We start from the raw sequence: 18,157 nt of genomic DNA on the forward strand, positions 1-18,157 counted from the left end.
TTAAAAAAAAAAAAAAAAAAAAAAAGAAAAAGAAATACTAGAAAACCTCCCTGATAGTAGGGAGCCTCTGGATGAGATTCTGGCAGAGTAATGCATTTCTAGCTTTTCTCTCTTCCACCGTAAACTGAGGCAAACGAGAGGTGGCTGTATACTTATTAGAGATACTGTGCTAAGGGCTTCACAGAGATAACCGTCACAACTGCCCCCTGAGGTACTCTTATTTTACAGCTAAGAATACTGAGGTTCAGAGAGGTTAAGGGACCTGCGCAAAGTCACAGAGCCACAGAATTTGAACCTAGGCTGGTCAGACTCCAATGCATTCTTCCCAGGCCACAGAGGGCTGTGGGGTTCCAGCCGGCAGATGGCTCCGTTAGTTCCTACCTCTGGATCCCTTGGCGAGCATTGTATTGAGAGCCTGGTTCTGCTTCCTCAGGAAACAGATCTCTGATGTCAGAGAATTATGCAGCTCTGATCCATAAGCCAAACCGTTCGTAGAACCTACAAAAACACACATGAAAAGTGATTTATGGATAGTTGCCAGGTCAGTATGCACGGAACTTTCTAGAAAACAGTTTTAAACGAGGAGGAAACACAATATGCAACGGAAATGACTTCAGTGAAGCAGATGAGGTGTCACAAGAGTCCAAAGGGAAATAAGAGTGAGCTTATTAAAGAGGAGGCAAAAGGCACCCCCTCCCGTTCTCACCTGCCCTCAGGGTGAACGAAGGTGAGTGGGTGACAGTCTTAACCTCCACGGATGTCTCTCCTGGGGTCCACACCTTCAGTAGACCTCTCCGCTGAGGCAAGCTCCCGGGCCCCAGAGCCAAAGCTGAAGCCTTCCCCTTTCCTCCCTCACCTCCCAAACCTGCCCTCTTCTGCTTGTTTCTGCTCCTATAGATGTTGTCACCACCACCCCTAATCTGAGCTGCGAACCTGGAGTCATCCTAACCACCACTCTCTGGCATTGCCCAAGCAGGCAATCACGACTGCTGGCTCTTCCTCACCAGCGCCTCGGATGCCGGCCCACTCTTTTCCGTCCCTGTAGTTCAAGCTTCATCACTGCGCCCTGACCTTGCCCCCCTGCTACTCTGCCAGTGGGGGGCACGCAGTCCACTCAGGTTATCCCCTGCTCAGAAACACCTGACGGCCCTCCGCTGCGAAGACAGACAGACAAACCAAACACGAGGCCCAAACTTCAGACCTCCATTATTTCACTCCAATCTCACGCACAGCCCGCTCCCTCTCTACCCTGGACTCTAGTGGCCTCGGATGCCGCCAAACTGAGCTACTTCTGTGCCCCCACATACCGTGCGGTCACACATCTCCCAGACCCTGTACAGTGAGGTCGTGAGGTCTTTATTCTCTGGGCCTCGAATGCCCAGCTCCTTCTTCACCTGTCAAAATCACAGTTGTCTTTCAACTCTCAGCTCAAGCTCACAGCCTCTGAGTATTTAATACAACAAAGATCAGGGTCCACAGCCAGACAGACCGGGGTTGAGGTCACTTACAAACTCTGACCAGTTTCCTCGTCTGTAAATATCTGCCCAGGCTGTGGACTCTCTCCGAAAATCCCACTCCTTCCTCTGGCCGGACAGCTGCTCTGACACTCCCTCCACCTCAGCTTTCTGCACTGCACCCTGTGTAATGTCCAGAGCGTGGGGACGTGCTACCTACCCTCTGCAGAGCACAGGGCTTTCTGCGTGAGGCAGGCAGGGGCCTCCCTCCCACCACCTTCCTTACTACACCACACGGCCAACATGCCAGAGCCTGCTTTCCCAGACCCCGGCACAGCTAGAACACGGCCAGGGGCCACTTCCGGTCAACGAGACCCGACGGGAAGCCTGCTGGAGGCTTCTGGGAGAGGTTTCTCACCCGGATGAAAAGAGCAGAGCAGGGGGAAGCCCCACCATCTTCGTCCCCGTGCTTTGGACACTGTCCTGAGAGGATGTGGTATTATAGTGACTGCGGCCATCACAGATACTAACTCCAAGCCCTGCTATCATTTCACGGAGTCATTAAACCTGCCTTGGAACTGCCTGCATCCGCATTTCTTGTTACGGAAGACAACAGAAACCCCCATTGTTTACACCGGTTTTTCCTCACATTCTGCTCTCCACAGCTGAAAGCATCCTGGTCCACAAAGGATTCCCTGTAACGTTCAAACTCCCCGTAAGGAAGCTATGACATCAGGCTTCCCAGAAGCCAATGTTCCACAGTCTTTCTGCACGACAGCACTCCCCTTCCTCGGGTTAATGACTCACAAATCATAACGTCGCATCATTTTTTCATTCACATATGTCTCTCCCCTATGAACTCTGCCGTCTTTGCAGAGACACCTGGGGTTGAATCATGGCTCTGGCTTCTTAATGGCTGTATGACCTCAGGTACGTCATACAACTCCACGAGCCCAATAAAAATGATCAATGTTGTTATTATTACTGCTATTACCGTTTGTATTAATATCATGACTGATGATAGGCTAGAGCCCAAAACGGGACCAAACAGCCATCTGGACGAACAGGAAACATTCTGCAGAAGAAGTCTGCTCTGACCACAGCTAGCGTGGTCGCTTCTCAAAGGGAGACCCAGGCCAGAGAAGGGCTCCTGACAGAGCCCGAGCCAGCGGGGTCCAGTGCTGAGGTAAGAGGTCAGTCTTTCCTCTGAAGGCATCACTACCAGCTCCCCGTAACTGGTGACAAGCTACCACGTGAGATGACAGTTTTAACAATATTCCACCTCCAATCACAAGGAGCCAGGCCTTTCTCAAAGCGGCTCCCAAGATGAACGACTCACAGCAGGGGGGAGGCGGAGCCACTTTTCTTTCTTTGTCTTTTCAGAGATTGTGAAGACAAGGTGAGAACAGCGCCTCTTTCCACCAGCCACCAGCGTAAATACTTTATGAATGCCTTTTTTGTAAACCTTCCCATCAGAGTGAATTACTCTGCAGAGCAACTGCCAGCTCCGTTGTAGCTGGTGGCCATGTGAGCCCCCAAATAATTCTATAATTGGATTTGCCAGGAAAAATGTAAAACAGAATGAATCTAATTCAGGCATTACCAAGAGTGAATGTGAAGGGTCCAGGCATGTATTTCTTCCCAGGGTTTGATAGGACTAATAACTCAGGTTAATCAATTTCTCTGGGGGTGAGAGACAGGGAGGGAGCAGGATGGGGGGTGGTGTGGAGAGTGGGGGAGGGAGGGAGAGGGAGGCATGGGTGGGTCCACTCTGTTTATCTCGCACACCGCAGCACATACAGTACTCTGGAAAGATCCTTCCAGGCTGATGGCTACGACAGACCAGGGGTCCAAGGACTCAAGTGCTCCTATGGAGTTCATCTTTCTAGAACTCCGTGATTTAATCTCTAAAATCGTTTGCATCCCCCCTTGTTGCTGAGCTTTGCAATGTCCAACTAATAACGTTGTACAAAATAAAATAGTGAAAGAACATGATAATGGCAAAGAAAACAACCACGTCTTGAGTGAGGCACAGAGCAACGCCCTATTCAGAGCACTGCCTTATCGAAATCTCACGATGACTCTGTTTTGTACAATAATGAAAGCCGGGAGAGGTGGGGTGGCTTGCCCCAAAGCCCCCCAGCTGATACACGGAAGAGGCCGGGGTCCACACTCAGCTCAGTCCATCTCCCAAGCAAACTCGGGCTCTTTCCCAGGGCACAAAGCTGCTCCCAAGGCACATTCTTCAGGTACGACAACAATCTCTTTGGAGCAACAAGGAAAGATGTCCAAAAATATTCTGTTCAAGGAAAACAGGGACAGGCATAAAGTATTCTACCTTGTGGGCGAGGGAAAGAGTAAGAAGATATATTTGCATTTGCACTGAAAAACCACTGTAAGGTTGTGGAAGACACCTACCAGACGTGGGAGGAGAGGAGCCAGGAGAGGATGGATGGGCACAGAACGGAGGTACTAAGTTCTGTACCATGTGAATGTCTTCCCTACGGAAAAACCCATTTTTAAGTTCCGCATGGAAGAATATTCCATTCAGATCTAACTGTGTTTACGCAGGAATAATGGCGACCTGGGAACGGGCGTGTGAGACTCTCACCAAACTGCCTACACGCTAATACTCTTTAAAATCCATTACTGACAAAAAGACGAAACGCCGCTCTTTTATTTTAAAACCCCCTATCTGTTTCTCTACAGCCACCGACGTCACATGAAGAGCCAAGCACAATCCAGGGTGCAGGGGCCGGCGGACTCGCTCAGTGCCTGGGAAGTCACTCCATGCCAGGGACCGTGCGGGCACCCTGCTGACGTTAGCTCACTCAATCCTCATCGTACCAGGATAAAACGGGGACTATCGTCCCCACGTCATGAACACAGTACTGTAAGTAACACGTTACAGTATTTCCGCAACGTTAAGTGAGGTCACCGTGGAGGTGAGCGGCGAGGTCAGGATTTGAGCGGAAATCTCTCTGGCCACCGGGGTGAGTTCTCCCCAACACGGGGAAAGCTTATCCAGGCAAACGTAACCGGAGTCCCTTCCCGGATGAAGCACAGGCAGGCTGGCGACAAGGTCCTCCCTTACCTTGATCAAATTCACACCCTTGCCTTTCCAGTTGTCCCCGAAGTTTCTCGTTTGTTTTGATTGATTCTTCTAAACGTCTCCTCAAGCTTCGAATTTCTTGTATATGTTCCATTACTAAGTCTACGGGAAGGAGAGTATTTTTAATTTAAAGTCTGAAGCCCCCAACAAATGGAATAATTTACAGATTATGCCACGATCTTGAAATTCTAAATCGTGCGGGATGTGTTGAGTCAGTCAGTAACTGGCGATTTTTTCCCAGGCGTGGTGACCACAGCCCACAGACACAGCTCTGTAATGATTCTCTGCAGCCCTCCACAAGGAGGGGGCTTTACAGCACATGGAAAAATTATATTCCATACAATTTTAATGCTAGCTGTAATACAGCCCTTTATTCTTCTAAATATCAAATATTAATTTAAAATCTTCCTTATGGTGAAACTAACAGATCACTTTCAAGTCTGCCTGAATTGCCTGAGAGTTGATTAAACTACCTTCATAATGAATCCAGATATTTTTGAGACTAATTCTCTGGAAGGAATATATTTATCCATTTGCCACTTACTAATTTAAGACTTAAACACAAAGCAAAATGATAATCCCAGTGCTAGTGAAAGTTGTAAGGAGGGTACTCTCAAGGGCACATCCTGTTCGTGTGAATATAAATGTGCGTGACTTTGGGGAACTATTTTTATCATTAGCCGTAGAAGGGTTCTTTTCCAATGTCTTTCCCCAAATAAGCCTACTTCTAGGAATCTATTCAAAGAGATCACCAGACATGCTGACAACCATGTGCCAGAATGCATGAAAATGTTAATCTTCAGCACTATACGGAGCACTTAAAACTGAAAATAACTCAGATTATTAAGTAAGCTGTGTTACATCCACCGTGATGCAATATGACACAGCTACTGAAATTATATCATGAGGACCATGTAATATCGCAGAAAAACACAGATACAAAATGGATTAGCCAGCACAATTATAACTCTATTTAAAAGTTTACAGACAGAAAAGACACATAAACACACAAAAAAGAAAAGATACCTAAATATTGACAGCAGTTGCCTTTGGGTGTTAGATTTCAGGTTTCTCAAAACTTCTACACTGTATCTCAATATAACATTTAATAAGATGTAAAAATTTAAATTTCCCAAATGTTCTAAACTGAGCATGTCCTATTTTTCTAGCCTCTGCCACATCTCACTTGAACAAAGAAAGGAGGAGACACAGTTGCAATCTCGAGGTACACTCTAGAATCAGGATCTAAAGCATAACCACATTAGGTATCCAAAGGCAAAACTAATGTCTTTAATTCATCAATTAGGGTACACTCAGTGTGTCTTAGTAATGTTTGTTTTAAAACATTGCACTAATGTTATGACCCAGTTTTAATTCCTCCAAAATGACTTTCATTTAAAAGTAGCACCATGTTACAGATCTTTTCCTAATTAAATAGTAATTCTGCCATGAATCTGAATGTTTATGAGGTGACTTAATTCCCGGGCCTTCAGCTATCTCGATTAATGCCCGAAGTGTGGCCAGTCATCTGGTGGAACGTGCGAGGCCCTCGCCGCAGCCCGCAGCCGGGGGAACCCGTCTGCAGCCAGGTCCTGGCGGCACCTCCCGTCCCTGCCTGGCTGCCTCGCAAATCTGCCGGCGGCCAGTCAGGACGGAGTGAGGCGGGAACTTCTCTATTTCCACCGCAGTCCTCCACTCGGGTTTAGATCTGCATCACCCGCTGCCGGCTTCTGGGGTAACAGCGCTTGGCAGCCATGGGCCCGCGTCACCTCCTGCTGAGTCTGGCCAGGGGCTGGAAGCATCGCTGGGGCTTAAGGAAACATTCCCAGTCGAACTGGACACCACGTATTAATTATGCAGCCCTAACCGAGAGAGGGAAACACGACACTCATCTTTACAAAACGGGAGAAAAACAGCTGTCCCTCTTACAACTAATATCCTTCTGACGAACGTGAACTCTTTAAAGCCAAAAATCCTGCAAGGAGCAACCGCTAAAACCCGCGTGTGCATCTTTGGCCTCGTGTGGTTCCACTTCACAGAATCGAGGAGAAGAAAATGCCCCAAAATAAGGAGAAAGAAAGCTTCGTGTTCAAAGATACTCCCTTGCAGCCGTGTTCGTAACTGTGGAATTTTAGAAAGGACTGGAATGTTCAGCAACGGGGGAACATAAGGAAAACTGCAGTTCAGCCATTCAACGGACTATATTCTAAAGCCACTAAAAATGATGTTATGTAACAACATGTCAGAAAGCTTATGATATAATGTCAAGTGAAAAAAGGAAAAATCCTTAAATTATCTCTCTACTTAGAATAAAAACACGACAAAAGGAAAAACAGATGCAGAGAGCAAAAGTCTGAAGAGAAGCAGACCAAAAAAGCTAAAAGTGAAGTGTATTAGGAGGGCTCCAGAGAACACTGTCCCCATTCAGGAAAGTGCTTGGTAAATTTCACCGGGAGGGCATGATAAGCCCAAGGTCGGGGGTGCCCAGAATAATGAGACGTAAAGGAGATGCCTAAACGGTTCTATATTGGAAATAAACCAAGGTTGGCTGGGGGGGGGGGGGGGGGCGCCCATGGGGGGTGGGAGGGAAGGAAAAAAGAGGGGCAGGCGAGAGAAAGCAGAGAGAGGTACCCAGCACCATATCAGATGGGTTTGAAAGAACAGAGATCTCAAATATTCCCATTAAATGATCTGGCCTGCTGCGCTGTAACCCCCCACTGCCTTATAATTCCTCAAGCCCTCAATCAAGTATGTTTCTCCCACAAAGGCCTTGCAGGAGTCGATTCGGGGGTTCTTGGAAAGGGAATGAGTTCCATGCCAGGTTGATACAGTACAGAAGGAAGTGCGAATAAGGACAAGGAAACAACTCATAGGTCTGACCCAAATCAGCAGAAGGCAGATCAAAGAGCCAGAAATAACTGAGAGAGACCTAGTACACAAGACTCACAGAAGTCACACAGGGATACAGCCAGAGATCCAAAGAAGGCACATCTAGGTAACTGGCTACTAGAAGAACCCAGGTAACACCTCAGTTATATCACACGTGTATATTCCACGCTCCAGGTATGTTTTCAGACTGTGCTCCTCTGGGCTCGGGGTATCCTAGAGAAGCCTCAGAAGCCACCAGGGAGGATAAAGGCTCTACCTGCAACCCTTTCACATGTTTGGCCTCCGTGTAAAGTTTCATCTGAAAAAAAGGGGGGTGGAGCTCTGTTGCTAAAAAAGATTTTGATTTTCGAAAACCGCGTTCTATGTGATCAGGTGTCAACAAAGGGCTTTTAGAATGGAGGTGCCAATGTCTGATTCGTGCTCTGGGTCCACTCTGGGTGTCTTGCAAACCACCACTGGAAGAAAGGAGAGACCAGAGAATGTCAGCTGAGGTCCAGAACGTATACCAAGGGTCAGAAAACCACAGCTCCTAGGTCGAACCCACCTACCACCTGTTTTGGTAAATAAAGTTTTATTGGAACAGAGCCACACTCGCTCATTTACGTTTTGTCTATGGCTGCTTTCTGCTACAACAGGATTGAGTAACTACAACAAAGACCATATGCTCCCCAAAGCCCAAAATATTTACTATCTGGCCTTTGCCAGGAAAAATTTGCCAATCCCTGGTCTATATTATCCCTTGAACTTCGGAAATACATTGACTTATAAACATGAATCCCTCCCGAACACCCAACAGGAGGCAATGAAGACTGTAAATGCAGAAGAGGTAAAAGGGAGCGCGGGTAGATGGAGGCTTGGGAGACTGATTCTACCGACTGAGCCTGTGGGCCACAGTCAGAGGCAGGACAAGGGACTGAGCCGAAGGATGAAGGGTCACACACTAAAGGGAAATACTGCAGACTGACATAAGTACAAAATGTTCAAATGGTGGGCGGGGGGGGGGGGGGGGGGGGGGCAGGGGGCGTTAGGTGCTCTGGGGAATCTGTACGATTCAAAGCAAGAGTCTTCAAAGCGACAGTGCCTCGGAAAGCGTCTGAAAGGAACACCAGGAAATTAACCACACTTGGAACAGACACATAACCTCTACTTTCCAGCCTGTTTTCTGCCACTGTCAGAAGCACGAGGAAATGGCAAATCACGTAATAAGTCATCATTAAGAAATAAAAATGACTCTTCCCCAATCACCAACACTTTCAACGACCGCAGCTTTCCCTGGTGATAAATGACAGTCTGAATGACCAGCTTTGGCCCTGCCAGGATCTCCTTTCATCAGACAAATATTCGAATGTCACTACGCTCTGCTTACTCAGGCAAGACGGCAAATTACTGTTTAAACCAGGAAACCTTGGCCGCATCTGAAGTGCTTAGCAAAGCTCAGCTTACCTTGAGAAAAATGGTTCGCCATTACCGAGGTCCTCCCGGTCTCACTGCCTTGCTTCTGGTCTCGTGAGAGGCCGGAGGACTTCTCGGACATTTCACAGTCGGACAACGCGTGAGAGGCAGAAGGCTCAGGAGACTCAGGCAGGATGTGTTGGTAGGTTAAATTGTCTTCCTCAATCCTTGACCATAGGGATTGAAAGAGAAATCGTTTCCCACACTAAGATTCCAAGCCAGGACCATGACTTGGGAACAAACACTTAAGATCACTTGGCCCCTTGTAATTTCCCCGTATTTACAACTTTGTTTTGGAGCCCTTTTGCTTCCCCAGAGCAGTTTTTAGTGAGGACGCTCTAAAAACAAAAAGCACTCCGTGGGCTTGAGTCTGGAGCCAGTGAAGGGGGAGCCACTACGTGGCTTATGGGGAGGGAGCCTAAGAAAGAGCACGGGTCAAAGGCAGCTGCTTATCGAGGGCTCCCTCTGTACCAAGCATGTTAGATGCACTACCTTACCTGGTCCCCACAGAAACCCTCTGAGGCAGGGACGACCATCCTCATTCAGAGCTGGGGAGACTGAGCCGCATCACAAGCTTGCTCACTGTCTCACAGCTTCTTAGTGGCAGAGCTCACACTTGAACCCAGGACTGTCTGGCTCTGGGACCCCAGGAGAAAGTGGGAGGCCACCTCAAACCCATGAAGAGGCCTTATGGGTTTAAAACTCTCAAAACCCTCACGGCCTCCAAGCAGGTCCCAAAACCACCACTCTGGCAATCATCTGGTTATTAACCTGTATTTGCCAAGAGCCACCTGAGCCATAAAGAAGAACACCCTGAACTCTGCGAAAAGCCCACCTGAGTCTCCATTATAGATAAGCTCCTTAATTTAAGCTCTTTTTTTTCTCCCACTTTTTCCTATTACTTCTTGTCTCATTATTCATGAGCTCAGACAAGAGCAAAGGACTCCGGAGCTGCCACGCATTCATTAACAGGTAAACACCAGATGCAACTTCGCCCAGACAGTGTGATGGACGCACGGGCTTGTCGCTGCCTTGCCAAAGTGCCGAATGGGCCACGGGCACCCATTTAATTAGCTTAGGAGTGACCCGTGTGAGCGCTAAGCCTACAGCTGAAGAAGGCAGAACAGAAGGAAAAGAAACAAACCTGTTGGAAACGGGAAGGGTGACACATGGTTAAGGGGGCTGAAAGAGGCTCCATGCACCACCCCCCTCCCCACCCCACCCCTCCCCCGCCCCGCCCCGCAGCCCATTCTCCAAGTAACCACGGGCGTCTTTCACAATAGCAAATCTCTTGCCTGGCCCCAGCTTACCCTCCTTCAAAGACTCCCCTCTTCCTGCAGCACAGAATCTGCGCTCTTAACAGAGAATCTGAGGACCAGTCCAGCAAGGCCCTGCCTGTCCTCTGGCCTTGACCCTTACGTTCCCGGCACCAGCTCGCAGGGCCACGTCTCCCTCGCCTCGCACACGGACACTCTCCGGCAATCCCTGCCCCTGGCCTCATCCTTTAGCTCTCAGTTACGACAGCCTCCACCCTGGAGGCCTTGCTTGCCCTCTCCACAGCCCGCCACTGCAATGTGATCCGTTATTAGAAGAATGGGAGCGGAGGGTCGAACCGGGAGGGATCTGCAAAAATACTACAGTGGGAAAGGAGTTTTCTTCCGAACTCACAGAAGCTCTGATTAAAACATCCTCCGGTGAGCGGTGATGCCTCCCCACCTGCTCACTCTGATGATGTGGTCTTCAACATGCCCATAAAATCTACAGTTCTGCACCCCAGACATCTTAGCCCCAGAAGCCCAAAGGGTCGCTGCTCCAAAGAGGAGGGAAATACCCATAGCACTAACATCAGTCAGAACCTCTAACCAGTAAACAGAGGAGGACGACACCTTGACCCTCCCTGTGGGCCATCGAGGTAAACTGAGAAAGTATACATTTATTCCATGAGCGTCTTGTGAACTCCAACTATACGCTACACACTTGGGGCTGGAATTTGAGACACAGTCTCTGTCCCCAAAAAGGCAATTTGCGGTAATAAGACCTCAGGAGTACGACAGACTCAGGTTCAAACTCCAGCTCTGCCTTCTCAAGGCAAGCATGCAACTCTGACCCTCAGGTTCCTCGCCCTAAAATGGCAACAACAATGCTTGCCTCCTAGGGTCAGAAGTAATGAACACGAATGCCTAGAGCAGCAGCGGACACACGCCAACACCCGGTTATACGCTAGCCGCTTTCCCGTTCCGGGGAATTCTGGGAGCGGGAAGGTAAATGCAGGAAGCGTCACATCGCCATGTGGTAAGTGCTGCAATGTGACGATGTGCCAAGTGCTACAGGAAGAATCGCTGAGCCCGGGAAGTCGTAGAGAGACGGGGGCGCCGGGGAGAGCCAGGTTCATCGCCACGAACGCCGACTCTGCTGAAGGACTTCCAAACTACAACAGGAAGAAGTCGAGCATACGGCTCGTGTCCAGGCACAGGCTGGAGGACAGCAACAGGTCCGATAAGACCGCAGCACGGGGAACATGACAGAAAGAAAGACGGGTCAGACCGAGGAGGGCCTCAAGTGTCAGGCTGAGGCATGTGACGTTTAGCCTGCAGGTACCCAGGGGCCGACAGAAGGAACGTGTCGTCCCAGTCACAGACCCTAACAGAGAAATGCCACGAGTGACCTAAAACGACTGACTGAAGGCTGCGGGAAACACAGCGTAAACTGCTCGCTTTGCGAGGGCACCGTCAGTTTCACAGCTGTTTACGCTTCGCGTACAAGAGGCAGGGGACTCACTGAACGGGAGGGAGCCACAGTGTACCCAGCAGACCGACCAACCGCTGTCTTCTTCCCGAACGCCACACACTCACCTCTCCATCGGTTCATCCTGGGTGCTCATTTCCACTTCCACCGATTTCCCTGGAAGCAGAAAGAACATCAAGAAGAAGGAAAACATTAAAAAACAAACAAACAAACAAACAAACCCCAAGTGATCCCTAATAATCTCTGACTCATACATCCGCAGAGGCCCTGTTCCATTTGTTTAAACACTTTTTCTAACAATCCCGGGTATTTAAAGTAGGATGACCGAGAACCCGTTCAGACCACAGGCTCCTCCTTCATCACTGCTCTGGCACCAGTTCTGGAGGGACAGGACAGCCCTGAATCTAAAAAGCGATCACAAAGGCACTGCTGGGTGCATGCTCTTTGTCCTTCTCTAAAACTCTCAACACAATATATCCTCATTACAGGAAGCGGGTAACAGAGACAAGAAAAAGAACATGACCGTCCTCCAGGTACCTACAACAGACATGCCGTGGACTTCCTTCCATCCTTTTTTTCCACGCATTTTGGCCTGGGTGACGCTGCACTGGGGCTTAATTGTTTTCCCTTCGAATTTTATTATTAGAAGCATTTTTCTTACTGAATTTGCTTCAGAAACGTAAGTTTTAATGGCTGCATTAATATTCCACTGTAGGCATGCATGTACCAGTTTCTGCCGGTCCCTTTATTTGACATTTAGGTCATCTCCGATTTTGCACTTTTATAAGTAAAGGAAATACACATCTTTGTACATACAGCTTTATCTGCATTTAAATGATTTCCTCAGGAAAGACTCTCAGAAGTGGGATTAGCAGGCAGAGGAGTATGTGAGTGCAGCTGAGTAAGCCAGCGCCTGCAGCAGGGGAATGACTACAAGAAATGGGGAAAGACAACAAAATAAAGCTCGAAACGTAGCTGGGAAGAAGACGCTCGGCTCCCCCTGCACGGCCCCGTTTGCTGTCTGAAAGGAAACACGGGAGCCCAGATTTCAAAGAGACTAACAACTTCATGTTAAAAATACTTCAGAACTCTGGAAATTGCAGCCTGGGATGAGCTCTTTGAAGAAGCTAACGTGTGGCTAAAGGAAAAAACAAACCCTTCTGTGGCCGTACTTGAAACATGAGACTATAATTAAAGTGCACCCACACATACCATTTTCAAAACTACTCCTAAAAGGGAAAGTTCTCGAACACCACAGCGCAGAGGAAAGGAGCACCCGGAGCCTCGCGTGTTTGCCTCGTGCCTTGTGGTCCCCACCGTGTGCTCCCGGGGCCAGCTGGTGTTGCTCTCGGGGCCCCCTCAACACCCCAGCAGCACAGCCACGGGCACTGAGAGCCAGCACGACGTCCCGAGGGCTTGAGGGTCACCTGCCATGGCATGGCATCAGCGGGCACCGGAAGAGGGCCAGCCAGGCCCCCGAGATCAGGTGCCCGGCCCCAAAGATGGCTCCGGATGACACTGACCCCGTCCGGAACAGTGGCAGGACTTCCACTGTACAGAAAAGAGGTGCAAATCCAGAAGGTGTGATGGGACCCCTCTTACTCTGCTCAACTCACACTCGATCACCTACTTGAATACATGCTCCAGTGAAGCAAAGGATTCAGAGATACTCCAGAGCTAGCTCAACCACAAAACTAGGTCTTGATCCTCTTGGTTACATCCTGATCAAAAATGCAGTGACACTGTGGCTCCCCAAAAGACAGAGAGAGGTTGACAGGCCCCTACCACAGTGGACGGGTTCCACCTTTCTGTCTTCTACATTCCTGGTCAAGAGGGGAAATATCCATTTGACAGGTCTATTTCCAAGACGCTGACTTGCAGTCCCGGGCGGCAAGACCCCCGTAAACGGGCAGCGACAAGTGCTGTTAGAAGAACAACTCGGCATTTTCCACCTGCACAGGGCTGCTTACCAACATTCAGCCGGTAAGATTATGGCCCTAAAACCCTGAGGATGGCCCATCTGCCCAGCCCGGCCCTCCAAGGGGCTCAGCAGTCTACACGTACCAGCCTAGCACACGATAGCATCACAGCCTGCCTCACCGTGCAATCGCCCTCCAGGAGCACAGACACACACCTCGGAAACCGCACAGGGCAGGGTACCACTGGTCGGGGGCAGGCTTTAAGCACGCTGGGACTTCCGACCAAAAATTCATCTTGTAACTATCAAAAAAACAAAACAAAAAAAAAAAAACCCAAAAACAACAACAACAAAAAAACGCCTCTCCTCAATTCCTTAATAAAATCCACGACCACAGAAGGAAGTGTCCTGAGACCACCCAAAGCACGAGTTTCTGTCTTCAAACAGGACGTCCTTCGAGGAGTCTGTAAGGACTCAACAACTGTATCCTGCCCATTCCCCAGCCACAACAGAGTTCTTTAAAACCAAACGACAAATGGTTAGCGTGGGAGTCACAGGGACGTCATTACGAGTGGTGCGGTGAACTTTGCGGTGGAAACCGCTCCACACAGGTGACAGGTACCATCTGTCCGGCTGTTCCAACAGCTTAGGGAGCGTGGCATGAAGGCACCGCTTCCATCTTTCAGGCAAATCTTACCGCTACGCCTAAAAGCTGGGTCGTGGCGGGGGCCTCACCTTGTCAAATAAAAACGCGTCTAGTCACCCGCTCCACATGTGAACACGAGAATTATCATGCGGGACCTGCAGGACTGGCCGACCCGCCCTCCTCCCTGCACCGGTCCATCGCGTATGCTGCCTCCATTTGAGAGGCCTCTTTTGAAACAGGACTCCTTCGCTCAAAGTCCATCGGTCGTAGAGAACCCGGTTCAAATATCATAGCCTGGCATGTCCTCCACGGCCCAAATGTTTCTTCCTTTCCGTCCACCAGTAATTTGTAGAACGTGCTTACACTCTCCCCCCGGTGCCCGTGCTGGACACTGAGGATACAGAGATGACTGAGGGGCCATCCGACCCTCAATGAGTTCACAGCTGAGTGGGGACAAGAGACCCAAAAGACAATTACACTACTGAGCTGTGACAAGGGACAGCACAGGATACCACGGGAGGGCGCACAGAAGAAATGAACATGACCCAGCCTGGACCATCGGGGCAAATTTAGAGGAGGTAATGACAGACAGATATTTGAGGCAGGAAAGGACTGCTGTATGAAGATAGGAAGCAGCTAAGGCGCTACGTGGAGGGCAGATCCCAGGGCTACTTAGGAGGAAAAATGTTCCATTTTACCGGACAGCCTGGTTCACCATGCTAACTCGACCCCGCATGCCCATTACGGCTCCCAAAATACCTCTCCCCATCAACTATGAATCCTTCCAATATGGAATACCCCTCCAATACCCCTTCCTCCTGGAAGACTTCCCTTCCAAGCTCAGAGATACCTCTCCCTCCAGGTCCCTACTATGCGGGTCAGACAGAGTCAGACACAGAATGGAAGGGAGCCCCAGCGTAAGATCCAAACCACACAAAACTAGCAGTATTGCCCTCAAATCCTGACTGGGCACTACATGTATGGCCCCGGCCTAGTTTGGAAGGCCGGGACGAGACGAGGCCCCCGTCTTCCAGGAGTTTATGCTCTCAAGAAATAAAATATGCTCACGAGAAATCACTGCTGTCACCTCCTGAGCTCCCAAGATTGGTCAGGCAGGATACAGACACTTGAAATAATCTCATTTAATCCTCAGAAATAACTCCGTGAGGCAGGTAGTATTCCCTCACAGAGGAAATCTGACCGTGAAAGGGATAAGAGAACCATAAAGCTGAGATCTGAACTCAAGTCTGTCTGGCTCCAAAGGGTCTGTTCTGTCCACCCTGGCAGAATGTCCTTCACAAGGCCGGACGTAATTGTCATGTGCAAGCTACGAACAACCCAGAATAAAAAACCAAACAGTTTTGCTTCCACCTGGGGTGAACAAAGAAAGCTTCCTAGAAGCTTTCTAGAAGGGAAGAGACAGTGAAAGCCTGCTAGCAAAGGGAGTGGTTTGAACAAAGTCCCAGTAGTGGGGAGTTGTAAGCAAGGCCCACAGCACAGAGGTACAGACCAGATACCCAAAGTGACAAGAGTGTGGGAAGTACCACATCATGGCGGTCAGGAGGTCAGGCTGTGGAAGCAAACTGCCTGGGCTCAAATCCAGACCCTGCTACACCTAGTGAGCCCTGAGCCAGTATGTTAACTTCTCTGTTCCTCGTTTCTTAAATGAAGATGATGGGGGCGCTGGGTGGTTCAGTCAGTTAAGCGTCCGACTTCAGCTCAGGTCACGATCTCGGGTCCGTGAGTTCGAGCCCCGCGTCGGGCTCTGTGCTGATGGCTCAGAGCCTGGAGCCTGCTTCGGATTCTGTGTCTCCCTCTCTCTCTGCCCCTCCCCTGCTTGCTCTCTGTCTCTCTCTCAGAAATAAACGTTAAAACAATTTTAAATGAAGGTGATGAACCGTACCTTCTCCTAGGCTGAGAACAATGCCTAGCATACAACATGCAGCTGCTAAAGACCAGCCTTCCTCATGGTTTCCCCATCATCATCATCACCAACACCACCACCATCGAGACGGTAGTGGGCTAGACAAGGCAGACTGTGGGAGGCCTTGAAAGTAATGAACAGTTTAGGTTCTTCCTGCAGGCAGAGGAGAGTCAAGAGAAAGGACCCCAGCGGCTGCCTTCTATTCATGTGGCTAAACCCTGACAAACCTGGTGAGCTGGTGGAGGAAAGAGGCTACCTCACCATCTCCTACCATCCTCCCCAGTGCTTACTCAGACATTCCTGGCGACAACGCCGTCTTCCTCATTTACGCTACTGGCCTTGGGGGGCACTCTGGACGAGGACACGGTGGAAAACCTGGGACTGCAACCCCGGTTCTCGATCTACTTTGGCTCCCAACCCACTTTTATTTATTTATTTTTTTTTTTAATTTTTTTTTTTTTCAACGTTTATTTATTTTTGGGACAGAGAGAGACAGAGCATGAACGGGGGAGGGGCAGAGAGAGAGGGAGACACAGAATCGGAAACAGGCTCCAGGCTCTGAGCCATCAGCCCAGAGCCCGACGCGGGGCTCGAACCCACGGACCGCGAGATCGTGACCTGAGCCGAAGTCGGACGCTTAACCGACTGCGCCACCCAGGCGCCCCCCCAACCCACTTTTAGAATCTGAAATTTGCAGATCCTCATCTCAGAAAAATGCACAGAGGCAGAAAAATCTTGCAGGGTTCTGGACCCCTAGTGAAATCCCTAGCTTGTGAAGCTAGAAAACACACCCGGCTCTCATCCTTACAAGGAGTGAGAAACCACACCATCATCCTACCAACTAAATATTGTTAAAGGAAAGCAGGGATATGTACAAAGATTCCGGCACGGTGTTCTTTCAATAGCCCCAAACTGGAAACAATCTAAATGTCCACCTAATGGGGAATGATTAAGTGAATTACGGGACATTCATGCCAAAGAATGCTCTGCAGTCACTAAAAGTTACAATGTAGGTTAATATTTATTATCTACAACTGGACAGAGGGAAAGGCTGCAAAGAGTTCTAGTTCCACAAAAAATACATATACGTATAAAACAGAACTGAAAGTATAAATTCCAGGGCGTTCATTTTTGCTGTATAAATAATGCAATTATAGGAGTATTTGCTTATCTGGTATTCTATCATAAACAAGTACTGCTTTGTATTCATAAAAAAAAAAAAAAGGTTATATTTAAAACTTTTAGGAACTCATGCCATGCAATTACCTCAAATATAAAACCACTTTACAATAAGCTCCTTTCACAATGCGGGAGACAGACCCCTCGGATAGCATCCAAGAAAGACCCACCTTGGTTACATTTTACTCTCTAAGAAAGGAAGTTAGAGAGAGGTACCTGAGACTTTTACGCTTTTTGTATACAAGAAAATAAAGTTCTGTGTTTGTGTTGTCTGCTAAGCCCGAAGTGCTTTCTACTTCCAGAACCAGCAAGAAACAAGAAGTGAGATCTCCTTGGGCTTGTCAAGGTAAATAAATAATTAAAAAATAAATCAAGGGGAGGCGGCTGGGTGAGTGAGGGAGGGCAGCTGGTGCCAGAGGCAGTCTTTCTCGGCTTCCCAGGCTTCCCACCTCCTCAGGCCGGTTGAGGGCTTGCAGGAAGAAGAGAGACAAACAGAAAAACGCCTCGGGCCTGGAAGATACAGCCCTATCTTGAGGACCCAGTTATTTCTCCAATAATACAATGGAAACTAGCTTATTTGGAAACCCTTAGTCAGAAGAAAGTGGGTTTCGCAAAGCTGGGAAAAGTCAACTGCTCCTGCGTCCTGGCCCCCAGGGTCCTGGGGAGCTGGTCCTAGGACAATCAATGTGCAACAGGCCTGAGCTGTTAGGTTCTATAAAAAAATCAGGAAAAGCTCTCTAGACCCAGAAACCCAAACTATCCCATGTTCTATCTTGAAATTAAGTTGAATATAGGTGGACCCTCGTGAGTCATCTGTTTTGTATGTACGAAGACAGAA

The 18,157-nt window shown here is 48.9% G+C and overlaps 1 protein-coding gene across 5 annotated transcripts in view; it reads right to left on the minus strand.

Annotated features, from left to right (window-relative positions):
* CDK5RAP2 (CDK5 regulatory subunit associated protein 2) overlaps positions 1-18,157 on the minus strand; it is a 173,550-nt gene that overhangs the window by 21,299 nt on the left and 134,094 nt on the right. For all 5 annotated transcript variants that reach the window (XM_040482125.1, XM_040482128.1, XM_040482124.1 and 2 more), the window contains 4 exons: positions 11,760-11,808; positions 8,899-9,074; positions 4,549-4,668; positions 382-498 (listed from right to left, as the gene is read on the minus strand). In XM_040482125.1, the coding sequence (XP_040338059.1) occupies positions 382-498; positions 4,549-4,668; positions 8,899-9,074; positions 11,760-11,808 (462 nt within the window). The remainder of the gene's footprint in view (positions 1-381; positions 499-4,548; positions 4,669-8,898; positions 9,075-11,759; positions 11,809-18,157) is intronic.

The sequence above is a fragment of the Herpailurus yagouaroundi genome, unplaced genomic scaffold, assembly GCF_014898765.1.
Source record: "Herpailurus yagouaroundi ecotype Mexico unplaced genomic scaffold, PumYag 160, whole genome shotgun sequence".
Taxonomy (NCBI): Eukaryota; Metazoa; Chordata; class Mammalia; order Carnivora; family Felidae; genus Herpailurus; species Herpailurus yagouaroundi.